The sequence below is a fragment of the Mauremys reevesii genome, linkage group 8, assembly GCF_016161935.1.
Source record: "Mauremys reevesii isolate NIE-2019 linkage group 8, ASM1616193v1, whole genome shotgun sequence".
Lineage (NCBI taxonomy): Eukaryota > Metazoa > Chordata > Testudines > Geoemydidae > Mauremys > Mauremys reevesii.
Window position 1 is genome coordinate 19,247,278 of NC_052630.1, and position 14,887 is coordinate 19,262,164.

The 14,887-nt window shown below is 40.5% G+C and overlaps 1 protein-coding gene across 12 annotated transcripts in view; it reads right to left on the reverse strand.

The window, feature by feature from the left end:
• Positions 1 to 14,887, reverse strand: part of LOC120370141 (neuronal vesicle trafficking-associated protein 2-like) — a 64,157-nt gene that overhangs the window by 48,815 nt on the left and 455 nt on the right. Inside the window, exons 1-5 of one of the 12 annotated variants that reach the window (XM_039484373.1) lie at positions 14,411 to 14,883; positions 12,833 to 12,921; positions 10,720 to 10,822; positions 8,721 to 8,770; positions 6,553 to 7,088 (exon numbers count right to left, since the gene is read on the reverse strand). In XM_039484373.1, the coding sequence (XP_039340307.1) occupies positions 7,062 to 7,088; positions 8,721 to 8,770; positions 10,720 to 10,822; positions 12,833 to 12,921; positions 14,411 to 14,849 (708 nt within the window). In that variant the 5' untranslated portion in view covers positions 14,850 to 14,883 and the 3' untranslated portion in view covers positions 6,553 to 7,061. Of the gene's footprint in view, positions 1 to 6,551; positions 7,089 to 8,720; positions 8,771 to 9,910; positions 10,186 to 10,719; positions 10,823 to 11,070; positions 12,342 to 12,832; positions 12,922 to 14,243; positions 14,884 to 14,887 lie in introns of those variants that run through there. The other 11 variants (XM_039484376.1, XM_039484377.1, XM_039484379.1 and 8 more) reach the window with 11 other exon arrangements.

Sequence of the window (14,887 nt, forward strand, 5' to 3'; positions counted from 1 at the left end):
GTGCATAGTGAATAAGGCAGATTGCAAGAAGAGAAAAGACAGTGAAATAAGTAAAGCAACTGGAATGCTTCCCTGGAGAATTGGATTCTATTTCTGTCGGTGCCACAGTGTTCCTGTGTGAATTTAGTTAAGTCACTTAAATCAAACTTTTCAGAGGTGGTCACTAACTGTATTTCCTTCATTTCCTTGGACTTTGGGCACTGATGTGCAGAAGTATTGAGAACTCACAGCTGCAGCTGAAGTCTGTGGGAGCTGTGCTTCAAACATATGAAGTGCTATATAATGCTCTACATATTTTGAAAAATCAGGTCCTAGGGTGTCTCAAATTAGACACCCAAAATAGTGAATACTTTTTACCTTAATCTCGCTGCACCTCAGGTTCCCATCTGTAAAATGAGCATAATAATACCTCCTCCCCTCACAGGCATTTTGTGAAGATAAACTATTTGTGAAGCACTCAGATACCATAGTGATAAGTACCACTCACAAGCCCATGAGAAAATTAATAATTTTGTCTTCAGAACTTGGTTTAAATAGTGTGCATGAACAAGGCATGGGGCAAAAGGAAAAAATCTCTCATGCTGAGAGATTATGCCCCTTTTTTGACCTAGTGATAAGAGTTATACTTTTTAAAAAGAAATTGGCCATTTATTTTCCTTAATTTTGAATTTATGTTAAATCCTGAATATTTTGCATATCTGGGCCTGATCCAAAGCCCACTGAAATTTTTCTCTAGACCTGAACATATAAGAAGATACCTTGTATCTCATTATATTACTAAAGATGCTTAGTGTAATTATCTGCTGCTGAGTACACACTGGAATTATACAGCTCCTCTACCAGCGAGATGACTGTCACTCCACGTACTCAAGTGAATGAAACAACGTAATCACTTTGTGCCAACTTTTGTACACTTCTACTATGAGAAGCAATTCCTTTAAAATGGCATCATGGCTTTCCATGTTTAGTGTGTGTCAGTGATTTCCAGATAAGAGTACTATGAAGCAAACGGATGTTTTTCTAACTTCCAGGCTTGCAAATTCACCCTGTGATCTCAAAGTCACACCTCGCTTTCAAATATATCAGCACAGGTGAGGGAACTAGGGGTATGGCAGAACCCCCTGGCTTCAAGTGGTTTCCATCATATACAGGCAGGGCGGCTCCAGCTTTTTTGCCGCCTCAAGCGGCGGGGAAAAAAAAAAAAAGAAGAAAAACCCGATTGAGCTGCCTCCGAAGTGCCGCCGAAGCGGACGAGAGGGAGTGAGGGACTCGCCGCCGAATTGCAGCCGAAGACTGAAGCAGAGTTGAGCTGCCACCAAAGTGCCGCCGAAGACTGAGTTGCTGAAGGACCCGCCGCCAAGTCCCACCGCAGACTGGACGTGCTGCCCCAATGACGGACAGAGTGCCACCCCTTTCTATTGGCTGCCCCAGGCACCTGCTTCCTTCACTGGTGCCTGGAGCCGGCCCTGTATACAGGGTTTACAGTTTGGTTCAATGGCTCTCAGCACCCCCACTACATAAAATGTTCCAGCACCACTGTATATCAACACCAGTAAAGATCTTGGAAGCCAAATTATGTGCTCGGTGACACCTGAGCAACCCCACTGCCTTCAAATGATGTCATTAGTGACATTTGTGCATATCTATGCCTTTCAAATTGTGCCTTCAGCACCACCTCTGCAAACCCACTGAGACTATGCTTGTGCTATGAAGAATGCAGATACAAAAATGAAACCTGCTTACTCACCATATTGACTCTCTTTATATATTCAAACTTATTTTAGTATTAACATTTTTTTTTCTGATTGTTACTCCCATTACCCCTTCAGGGCCAACACAGATAAGGGGCAGCACACTGTACTCCACTCCTTCTCGTGCATTTACAAATAGTATTGTTTATTAAATTCCATGAAGTTATACCTTGCAATACCATAGGTAACTGACTGGAACTAAATAAGGAATTATGCTGAGGATACATGAGACAGAATAGAACCCCTCATTCTGCCTTGGCTCTCCAGGACTGGCAGGTGTAAAAACATCTTTGTCACTAAAAATAAACAGGTATGGTTGTGAATATACACAGGGAATGCACCTACTGAAATTGCACAGTGCCATCATCTGAAAAATGTGGCAACCTGATAAAGAGAAATTGCAGAATTTCCTCCAAAAAGACAGAGGAAATCTCTGTGGCTACTTTAGAAAGTGTAAAAGCCTCATTTTCATTTGAAAATGTTTCTTTGAAAATCGGCAACACTGATCTTCACAAATAGATATGAAATAGCAGTAATAAGCTTATAAAACTGGGTGCTTCGTGAAAAATTGACATTTTAAAGCTGTCAGCAAGATCCAAAGAGAGAGACACCATTAAGGAAGTGTAAGGGAAAGCAAACTGAAAACAACAAAGCAAACAGTAACTTACAGATTTTACTACAGAGTGAATACAATGTCTAACATTTCTACCCACACAAAGCAGATCAATGACTGGCTATAAGAGAAAGACGCAATATGATCAACAGGAAATTCCATGGGTACACAAGACAATTCTTCTGTCAACAGAAAATGTGCCCCTTTTTATTCCTTTAATAAGAGACCCAGAGTCTATTGTTTTTTATTTCCAGCTAAACAAATCAGAATAGAATTACTGCTTTCATTACCAGTTAACACTAAAGAGGCCTAAGATTTGTAACTGGGTCTCAGATGAAGCATTTCACTACATTTTTAATTTCTGCAACTTGTCAACAAGTTTGTGATAGCTACAAAATAGCCCAACTTCTACACAGTTTAAGAGTCCCAAGCTATACATCATTCTACTCTCAATCTCCATCTTCCCCCATGGTCTATGATATATTAATGTATAAGCACATTTTATTTTTCATTAAATGTATTTCATGCACAAATGCATTTTCTTCACAGTTGTGCACACTACTTTATGTAGCAACATTATTTCCATCAAATATATATTGGAAATCTGGGAGCACAAGAGACCAATGGAAGAGTTTGGAGGTGTGTGGACAGGCAACAGGAATTACTGAGAGGGAAAGGAAAAACCACTGTAGCACTCTGAGAGCTGAAGAACCATGCACTGTCTTCATCAGATCTAATCTCCATGGCACTGTCACCAACTGATTAGTGATTGCTTGTGAATACTTATGGAAAAATCTCACTGGGTTTAATGCTCTTCCAGAGCTTTTTCTCTTTTCCCCAGGATATAAGCTTCCATTTAAAAACCGTTTCATTTGCTACTATAGTTTGGTGCAAAACCTATTCTGCTCAACAAATCAAGGCAATGCTGTCTTGGTTACTGTGCAACCAGTATCCTATCATCATAGTTACATAAATACTTATGTAATTACAATACTAGCCAAAATACAAACTTTGTTTATGTCATTGCAAATATATTTATAAGAACTATAAATAGTTGGCTCCTGTTTTCTTTCATACTTACAGGACCTACCCATACACAAAAAATTACATACACTGCTAAATCAGCTTTAAGCCACCTCCAAAAGGAGCAACAAAACTCAATCACTTGCTAAACTAGAGGTCATACAAAATGTACTGGAAGCCTTGAGGATATACTTAAAAGTTAAAACAGGGAGGTTGCCTACTGGAGGTTTCCCTAAATGCACAGTTCACTGTATATTAATGTCCAGGGTAGCTGAAAATCACCTTGCTATTCTAGTCAAACTCCGCCTAACATTGCAAGCTCTGCTCACAGTCCTAAAGTCTGCTCAAAATCCCATAACAGCTGAATGCTTCTGCTGAAATAATCAGCAAACAGCTAACAACGTTCATTTTTAATTAACATCATTATGGCTAAGTGTTAATATCCTGACTGGGTTTCAGGCTGTAGAATCATGTATGGAGGTGCAGAGGAATCCTGCTGACTGACCTTAGTAGCCAGAACAGACATGTACCATTAACTTCACTCAGGAATGCAAAAGACTGATCCATTGGCTCTGTAACTATTGTAATCATTTGCACTAGTATAAATTGAATGCAAAGGGGTACCTGCTCAGACCAACCCCTGAATTATACTACCTTAAGACAAATTGCTAACTTTTACAAAGCATCAAGCTTCTCAATACACAAATATGGATAATTACCCATAATTTCATATATCACCTTGCACTGCGCACACGCCAATCTAGATTTCTTATTAAAAAGTCAAAGTAACTGATTTGTAGTTTGAAAAGAAAACTGAAAAATACTATTCCTACCCAGAAACAACAAGATGAAATGGCATTTGCTTCTCTTTTCTGGGGTAACTGTTAAGGGATCTCAGGGGAGGGTCATTTGATTTCTGAACTCTGATCTGCTGCCCTGAGGTTTCACTGTTTATTCCTTGTTCCTTTTAATGAATCTATTTTAAATAATGTATTTCTTCTGGGTGGCAACTCTTTTTTCTTGTTGAAGATGTCATTTGCCTGGTTCACATGGGTATGTTATTACTCAACACAACAGACACTCTCTCATCTACAGTTTACGTTTAGCACTTCAAATTAAGAAACAAAATACTATAACTGGAATATTGTTCACTATGCTTTAGGTGTTTGAGTTGATGTTCATGGTGTGGATTTCACTTTGCATTGGGTCTACATACTGGAGCTGATTCTTCTTTAAACCTGTTTTTCGGAAGTTTAACTCCTTTGATTTCAGTAGAATTACTCCTGTTTATACCAGTGTATTTGAAATCAGGCCACTACTGTCAGAAGCTAGACTTCATTACTGCTCCGATACTGGGCCATACTCAGCACTGCCTTGCAATCCCTTTGTGCTAGCCAAGCTGACAAAAAAAGGCTGTAGAACAAGCATAAAGTGCCCCAGAGAATACCCTCAGTGCAAGGGTGCTCTACACCCACGTACCACCCTGGGCATAATGGGCATTCTGGAGTGATCTGGGAGTAGAGTGGAGGCAGAGCACAGGCATGCCAGAGAAGGGAGAGAGGCCAGAGCCAACATGAACCCAGGCTGTTTAATGTCACTGTAAAGATCTACAGAAGCCACACTAAAACTGGGATATAATACTGGGTGCTAAACTAGCTCACCCCAACAGCCCCTGAATAGGGCAGCTTCAAACTACCTTCCTCCTGTCCCTGAATTGACACCTGTGCCAGCAAAAGGTTCGATCTGTCTCCTTGGGCCTGATTCTCCCCAACCATGCACCCTGTGTAGTCATTTAACGCGTGCCCAGTGAGTGCAATATGAGGATAACGACAGCAGCTATTTACACCCACTCCAGGCAGGTATAAATGACTACACAAAGCGCAAAATAGTGAAGAATCAGGTCCATTGTTATGTAGTGTAATTTCTTCCTTTTAAAGTCAATTTAGCACAGCTGTGGAGAGTGAAGCCTGTATTTATTATCCAAAGAACATGAATAGCATGGGCATTCTTCCTTTGCATTACCAGGCTAATATATTTCTCTCCGCCCCAAGAAAGACCAATCATAAAGGTGAAAAGAGTGGTTTAATCTCCAGGGCCCATTCAGTCTGGGCCACTAAGGATGCTAACTGTTAGTAGTAGCTTACTCAGAAATAACCTCAACTCTAGAGCTCACAATCTGGGATTTATTTACATTAAAGAAGCTTCAGACAGCTTTTCATATTATCAGAACTGCAGAAATAGAATGACCAACTCATAAACAATAAAAAAAAATTCTGACCCTACATGTCTATTAAGCAAATAGAGAGACAAGATGGGTGAGGTAATATCTTTTATTGGACCAACTTCTCTTGGTGAGAGAGGAAAGCTTTCAAGCTCTGTGTAAACTCAAAAGCTTGCCTCAGTCACCAACAGAAGTTGGTCCAATAAAGGTATTACCTCACCAGCCTTGTCTCTCTAATATCCTGGGATTGACACTGCTACAACACCACTGCGTAATTATATTAAGGGACTTACAAACTTTTACTCTTCCTGAAAAAATGATCATGTGCTCATCTGAATATTTTTCTTTCCCCAAGCTGAAATGTCAACTGTTTTGAGTAACATTAAAATATTATTCTACAACAAATCACTGTTCATAATGAGAACTTTAATGCCAGAGTACTCAATCAAAAAGGTACAGTCTAGTTATTTACTTGCAGTTATCATTAAGAAAACTGAGCTTAAACCCTCCCAAGTGCTTTGCTGCTTGATGATACAACCACTAGCATGTTATTAAAGCTCAGTGCTGCTGAAATTCTAGTCATTATATCTGCAAATGCTGAGACATTTTGAAATGAAAAACTGTTCTTTCATAAGAACAAGAAGGGTCCAAGAATGACAGATAAATGTTTTATCTATAGAGAGGAAATACACACACAGAAAAATTATTTTTGCAATCTCCTTGTTCCATTTACACAATTCACCAATTAAAAAGGCTTCACTAGTCCATCAAAACTCCAAGTTTAAGGTTCTATAACACAGAAAAATCACCTCATGTTACTATTAAGGACACCCAGATAAACAATAAATTTATGTGGTTGATGATGAATGATGAGGCTGAGAGGATTCACCTGGATTCTTATTTGAAATAATTGCTGAGATTTGTGTATTAATGGATGAATGAACAGAAGGGTGATTGTACGTTATTTTAATATAATATCATAAAAAATATTTAAATCAATAGAATGCAAGTGGTTCATTTTAGACAGGTATCTTGTATGAAATTTTATTTTACTAAACACATGTTTGTTAACAATTCTGACAAGCTGCTGATTATGCAATATATATATTCATAATATAATTAACATAAAATATTACTATTCTTTTGAATGCAAACCATCACACTATAATGTTCATTAAAAAGCCTGCAAAAATGAACAATGACTAAGTGATATATTATGCTTAATAAGGATTTCAACAAAACAATACTCTGTAACTGAAAAGTTTAATTGAACCCATATTAAAATGTAGCTCTCCAAGCTAAAATACTAGACAGACAAACTATATACTCTGATCCAACACTCACTGAAATCATTGTTAGTCTTTTCATTAATGTCAGATGGATGTTAGATCAGATCTAAAATGAACACTAATTCAATGCAACACTTGAAACTAAATCTTCATTTACTTCTTTGCTACACCCATCCAAAGATGGACTCATCCTAAAGAAAAAAAAAAGATGACAAAACTGAAGCAATTTCTTTTAATATAAAAATACACGCAACAATTAGATTAGTTATATAGTATATGACAAATGCTAACGGCTTTATTCAGATTCCTTTAATTTACACTTGAGAATTCTAAAAATGCTGCAGTTCAATAAAGAGACTTATCACATACATATTGGTTCTGATCCCTAGCCCCATTATGTCTCATTTGCAATGGTCCAGCAGCACAAAACAGATTTAAATATGGTTTAAGTGGCCTGCTGAGGTCTCCCCTGGTATTAAAATCCTCCAGTACTATATAACCAGCATAGCTATCCCTATACGTCACTCTTTCACAGCCCCCAAACTAGGGGTTGTATTTGGGGAAACACAGCATGGCCGGAGTGCTGCTATGCTCCTGTAATCATTGGCTACTGGAATGGCCCCTCGAAGCTATTACAGACAGATGCAAATTAGAACAACTCTGAGGCTGCTCAAAGTTGCAGCACAGCCAAACTGACCTCTGGGCATTCCCAGGATTAAGAATAGATTATTAGAGGGGTGTAGTGATATGGTAAAGTCATTGTGCAACCCCTCCAATCAGATCCCGCTCTACCCAGAGCTAGATCAGACCAACAGTCTAGTCCACTGTATTTAGAATTATATCTATTTAACTGATGACGCGAATATTATGACTAAAACAAACATACATCTTTATATGACACTGCACTTATGTTATTCAAAATACTGATACTACATACTATGGCATTTGATAATGTTTAACTTTTATATTTATATACCAGGTAACTCCTTGAAGAGAGCAACAAAGAGTCCTGTGGCACCTTATAGACTAACAGCTATGTCAGATGGATTTCCATTCCATATGGCTACATGCGTCTGACGCAGTGGGTATTCACCCACAAAAGCTTATGCTCCAATATGTCTGTTAGTCTGTAACGTGCCACAGGACTCTCTGTTCCTTCTTACAGATCCAGACTAACATGGCTACCCCTCTGATCCTTGAAGAGAGGACTCATATTAATTTAGTGAGCCTAAATATGTAAAACAAAGTAATTCCAAAATGTCTACAATTCTGGCTTCTGCACTTCAATTAGCTATTTAAAATATGTGCTTCAGCAGATCTTTAAAAAGTACAATGACCCATATTTATTACACGTTATAGCTAACTATCGGTGCACTAAAGGAGAAAGAGCTCAATGAAACCTTTCCCATGCTCCTGCACAGGGGCACGTATAAACAGCATCAGAGAGCTGGGTGGCTGCAAGCACCACCAGCAAACTAGAAGTCCCAGAGAGGGTTTGAACAGAATGGGTCACAGCCATTGCCACCCACACACACTGGCAGAAATGAACCAGGCAGTAAAAGGTATAGCAAGAGCTGCTTCCCAGTCTTTCAGAGATATAAAGCACTGCTGCTGATGGTGGCTGATACTCGTACTCCTCTTCCCAAGCATAGTTCAGACCCTTAAAATATTTATATTTGAGCTATATATTTAATAGACTACAGTATTTTATAAAAATGTCATGCTTTTGTATCTTTTAACAATATCTTTATGCATATATTTTTTATTTTACTAAAAACTTATTTTGCCATTTGAACTTGTTTGGCATTTAACTGACTACTTACTCTGTCCATGCAGGAAGCCTCATTCTGTGAGCTTTGGTTCACATCACTGCCTATGGAAGAATACAATGTGTAGGCACAGTGACATCATTTTCATTTGTACTGTATCTGATTCTGATTGCTAGTTTTCCACTGAAGAAATATGTAGCATTAAAACTGCAAAAGACTTTCATCTTTCAATAAAACTAACCACAGAGATAATAAAATGCAAGATTAATTTGTTAATTGTATTAATCTAGTTTCAAAAATTGTAAAGCAAAAGTGAAGCTAGTGAAATCACAATTAAAGCTTCAGAAAAACAAGTTGCAGTTAGGACTGAGGATAGCATAAAGTTTGTTTTGGTAGATGCAAATTATACCTAAAGATAAATGATGTTATCTAACCCCCGATGATAAAAGAGACAGGCAACTGAAAACACAGGTGAGAAATAAACAGCCCATGTCCCTTCATTCCTGAAATAAACACAAGCCTCTTGGGAAAGCTCATAGCACCGTCCCCTTAACAAATGGAAGACTAAATTAGCAGCCCTAATTTTAAAAGGCTCTAAGTCCAACAAGATCTTTCTCTAACATATGACTGCGTCCCAAAGCTCTACTGCATGCTCAGTTTCTCCTTCTCTCTGGTTATGTAAGACATCTTTTAAAAAACTAAACTAGGGAAGTTATTTTTCTTGTATAAGTGCCAAATCCTTCAGCCCAAATAAAGGCTGTGCAAATTAACACCCATAATGATTCAGGTGAGAAAAGGAGGGATAAGATGTGGAAAAGCTATGTATGGGGTCCACAGCTTTCACATACTGAGGAGCACAGCTTTACATTGGCCTTGAGGAAAAGTCTACAGAAGATGGAGATATCACAGACATGGCCAGTGGAACAACAATAAATATCTTCCAGCCAAAACCCCTCCCACAGAAAGGGAATGCAAAGGCCTGAAAACAGGATTCTATGCCTGACCTCTGTCCAACTCCCATATTCAATGCCCACTTACATGTGTTTGCAAAGAGGAGAGACAGTGGGCATAGGTCAAATACAATCCTACAGTTGTATATTTATTGTGTACATTATATTAAGGCAAACAAATAAGCAATAAACATATATTGGAACCATATATGTGTAAAATTCATATAGATGAAATATACAAAGGTTTACTAACAGAAGCCACTAACAATGGCTTACAACTATTTTGGTATATACCTTGTCCTCAGAGCATGAGAAAAACTTCTATTAATACTAATGTGAGCTAAGCAGACACACTGAGAGAATATGCCACTTTTAATTTAACTGATAATATTTAACGGATTGGTAAATTCTCTTTCCTAAAACTAATCAAATTGACAAGCCGGAAACTCCAATTTTGTTTGTTAGGCATATACTGTATTGCCTTAAATTGTAGTAGCAGCTACAAGAACTTTAACTGAAGTTGCATCTACTCAGTGTGTCAGCTTTAATTCCTGAGTCATTTTCCACTAATGAAATAGCTGTGGTCAAGCCACAACTTGAGGATAAAGGTTGCTAGTTATGTTAAATTAGGTTACAATTCACATATGTGGGAGCTAATTTACTTAAGAGTTACATGAAGTCAAATTATTTCCAATTTTATGCTGCAGGTGAAAAAAAATTATTAATCTTAAAGTATTTCCTTTAACTAGTACAGGCATCTGTGAACAATAGTTTCATTACATATTTTACATGGTCAGAAAAATGTGCAGACTCCACTCGCTTTTACATTCATGTTTTTCATATTGTACAGTGTAGTAAAGAGCTACTGCCACCATCCCCTTCCAATTACACACACTTACTACAAGACTCTCAATGGAACCAAAGGGAAGTTCAAACACAGGTAACAGTGACCAAGTATGCAATAAAATCCATAATTTGTGAAAGCATATCACCCAAAAGCAACAATTTAATGGACCCCAAATCTGGAGCTCTTAAGTCAATGCATATGTATTAAGAACCTATTTGTATTCTCTAATGCAATACATTATTGGTTCATTACCTACCTTCAGTATTAAACTGACGGCAAGTCAACAGTCTGCCTCTAAATTTTTCATTTTCTTCAAGCATTTTTGAAATTACTTTCAACACTCCACGAAAGACTTCAGACTAAAAATAAAGGAAGAACATTCTCAATGAACAGTGTCAAAAAGTTTGTTTTTAAAATCTCCTCTCAAATAGGATTTTGAATTTTCCAGTGCTGAACATTCAAGGGTAGTCAATCTGCTTTGTTTGCAACTCTAGTAATTGACTAGATGTATGAACATAAACACATTTATTTAACAAGTCTAAAATCAGTGTTTGGATTATTCCTCTGTATTTTTCATTCACCCTTTCTTCCCTGGATCTCTCATTACCCAGCACCTGTGATCCTGTCCTTGCAGAGGAGAACTGGATGTGACTCCCTCTGGGGCCATTAAAGTCTCTTCAGGGTCAGCCAGAAGGGGAATACATGAGAGAGATGCAAGATGATCCTTTTCCCCAGTAGGGGTCAAGCACATTCCCTTCCAGTCCCTTGCCTGAAGTACAATTTAGACCTAGCACTCAGATTCCAGCATGACAATGACCTGATCTGTTCTGATATATCAATATTAATTACTTTTATGTTATCTACTGACCTTTTCAGTTGAAAAATGTACAAAATTCCCTCTGTAACTGGCACATTTCAAACCGGCATCATAACAAATACCAAAACTGAAGTACTAACAAATTCAGATTTGCTAACACATAAAAAATAGGAGATTACAGGATCTAAATTGCTATAACATGCTAAAGTTATGGTGATATTTGGACCATGCACTGTGAAACTGGTTTAAATCTAATAATTTCTTCTTCATCAAGCTTCACTGCTAAAATGTAAAATATATTCCTTGTTCTTCTTGGCGACTATTTAATGAACTAGAAGAGACAGTGTAGCAAGTGTTAAATGCACCTTTGAAGTCAGTTTTCTCCTTGTTTTAAATCATGTATCTGTGACATTACTGTATTATATTATAGCTGATTTATTTGTACCTCATATATGGCAAATCTCATGAGTTACCATTTTAAAAAATGTCTCTTTAACGTCAAGCATTGGGTGAACTAGTCAACAGTACCAGAAATACATTTGTGAAACAGAATGTAATTTTGCACTTCTACTAATATAATATTAATAGCCAAATGTTGCTCTCACTTATCTCTTCCCTAAGCAACCCCATTACCTAAAATATATAAGTAGGGATAGAATTTGGCCCTTATGGGCTTAATCCAGCAAGGTGTGGTGCATCCTGACCCTGACCCAGCAAAGCATTTCTGGGGTGACCATGGGCAGCGAGTTCTATGGGTCTGTGGTGCCTGGGCACTAGGCCTCGGCCCCACCTTCTACCCTCGGGCACTCCCCCATCGCCTGGGCCATTTAAAATCTCCCGGGGGGCCCCCACTCGCCACCAGCAGCACAGAGGAGCTGAGCAGCTTCCTACCTGCTCACTCCACGTGGCTGCTGGCCCCTCCCTGTGGCCACTGGGCAGGGTGGGTGTGTCCCACCCCAAGTGCCCCTGTAGCCAATAAGAAGCTGCAGGGGCAGTGCCTAGGGGCAGCAGCACACAGAAGCCCCCTGGCCCACTCTGCCTAGGAGCCTCAGGTAAATGTTGCAACTCCCACCCTGCCCTCCGGCCCCAAACATCCCTTCCCCCAAATTTCCTCCCAGAGCCTGAACCCGCACCCCTTTCCCACACACACCCCTCCCATCCCCAAACTCCCACCCAGAGCCTTGACAGGTGGGGGGTGGAGCTTGGGGGGGGCAGGCTCTGGGCACCACCAAAATTTCTACAAACCTGCCACCCCTAGCTGGGTCAGGGTCATTTAAATCAAAGGAACTACTGGTGTTCAAGTTAAGCACATGCTGAAGTGCTTTCCTGGACTGGGGCCAGAATTCTCAGATCTTGCAGATTTAAACTCTAAAGGGGTGAAGATAATGCTATTTTTCATTCCTACAAGTGAAACTTCCTATAATATTAGAGTATTGTTTCATCCTTTTGCATCTCTCACACCCACTCTTTCTTACACACATATACAGTGCAAGCAGGAGTTTATCTTTTAAAATGCTAATGCTTTCATTCATTTTAGTCCCATATTTTATACCTTTTCCTTTTTCCGTTTTATTACTTTATTAACAACTTTAGAAATGAAAGGGAATCCAAACTTATCAGCCTGATTCATTTGAAGCCCACCTAAAAGAAAAATTAAAAGAGCTTGAATGTATCAAACTAGTGAGGATTCTCCATCCCTCCATGTTACAGTATTCATTTCAGGCACTGGCAGACTTTCATATCACATAATTCTGATTATCATCTTGTTTTTTCTTCCATTACAATTACTAGCATCTGCTATCTCAAGCTGCTTAAGAAAGAGATTAATACTCTATAACAATTGAAAGTGTAGACAGGCATTCAGGTGACATGCCATTGGTTTCTAGTTCTCATTTTTCTTGATAGTATCCACTAAAATCCTGTTTGAGCTGAAGTGAAGATGGTAATCACTATTGTGATACTGAAGTCTGATATCTCACTTGCTCCTAGTACTAAAACTATTTTGGCAGATCAGTACAAATATATTCAATGAAGATTTCACCTTTGTACTCAACTTAATTTGAGCTTTCTCACAAATTCTATTAACTGCTCTTACTGGTGATAAGTGATAGCAAATAATCTACTAGTTTATTATCTAGTCTAACTGTTGTCTTTATTTCTGAAATACAAAGTAATGGATAATCTGGATCTATCATCCTTAAAGGTTTTTTGGCTTCCTAGGGTTAACAGTTCTGTACAATTAAGAAACAGCCTCCCAGTTCTTCCTCAAGGTCCATGCTCTCATCTTGAGAGCTGAGACAAGTTCTCAATTTCCATTCCAATTTACTTTGTGCAGCAAAACTGATCTTTTTAGCAACACATCAGGAAAAGTTTTTTTTTTAAAGTTAATAAAGGGACACCTATCCCCATCTCATTTGGGCCCAGACACAAAGAAAAATAACACTGAGACATGTATGGAGGTGAGCTTGAGTATTCCAACGGCACTATTCCATCTGGGGTCCAGGCAAGGTCGGAGAGGATCCAGGAGCTGAAGACAGATCACACCAACTCCTAGGGATGGATTTCAGTGACCCTGGTCCCTGTTCTGCTGGGTGAGGAATGTGGAAGGCTGAACAGCGAGAGGACAAAGCTGCCTTCACCCCTGACAGGGGGTGGGATCTTCGCCATTCACCAGTGTAAGGGGTCTGGTGCAAAAGCGTGTTTGGGGTTTGTCACTTTCCATTCACCTCTGGAGAATGTTATTCTCCCTCCCAGGGTACTAAGGTGACCAGACTGCAAGTGTGAAAAGTCGGGACGGGGGTGGGGAATAGGAGCCTACATAAGAAAAAGACCCAAAAATCAAGACTGGCCCTATAAAATCAGGACATCTGGTCACCCTAACTCCCACCCCCCAGCGCCAAGTTTTGTTGCTCCTGGCGCAGGGGGAGGATCCCTCAGTGCATGTGGAAGACCCGGGCAGTTACCAGCCACACAACGGGGTGGGGGACACTGGCGCCTCCCGACCCAGCCAAAGAGCCAGAGGCGCTGACCCTCATCCCCACGTAACTCGAGAGGCCAAGCCACGGGCACGCGGGGCAGCGCCGCCTGGGCACCTGCGCTCCGCCCGTCCCGTCTCCAGGGTGGCGCGTACCGTATCGCTGGCTGGCGCGGGGCGCGAGGGCGGGGCCGCCGGGTGCCTGCGCGCTGCCGCCGGCTCTGCTCTGTGTGCACCGCAGCCCCGGCCCGCCCTCCCGGAGACTGGGGGCTCCCCCTGCCTGGTAACCCTGGCTCGGGCCCTGGGCGGCAGCACACGACGCAGCTCCCCCCGGACCGGTGCCAGGCGGGATTGGGAACCGGGGGCTTCCGCGACCTTCCCTGGGAACAGCAACCGCCTCGCCCCTCAGCGCCCCCCGTCTCCGCCTCAAAGCGGAAGTAGAGGACATATCTCTGTCTACGACACCGGAAGCGGCGGCCTTCTCCTCACGGCGCCTGTGGCCGCCGCCATATTGGATCACGGAGCCGCAGCGGTGGGTGCCGAAGCTGTTCACGTAAACTATTCGCATGCGCTCCCGGACAGAACGGGGCTTCATCCTCGAGAGATACTGAGGCGGGCGCGCCCGCTCTTCTA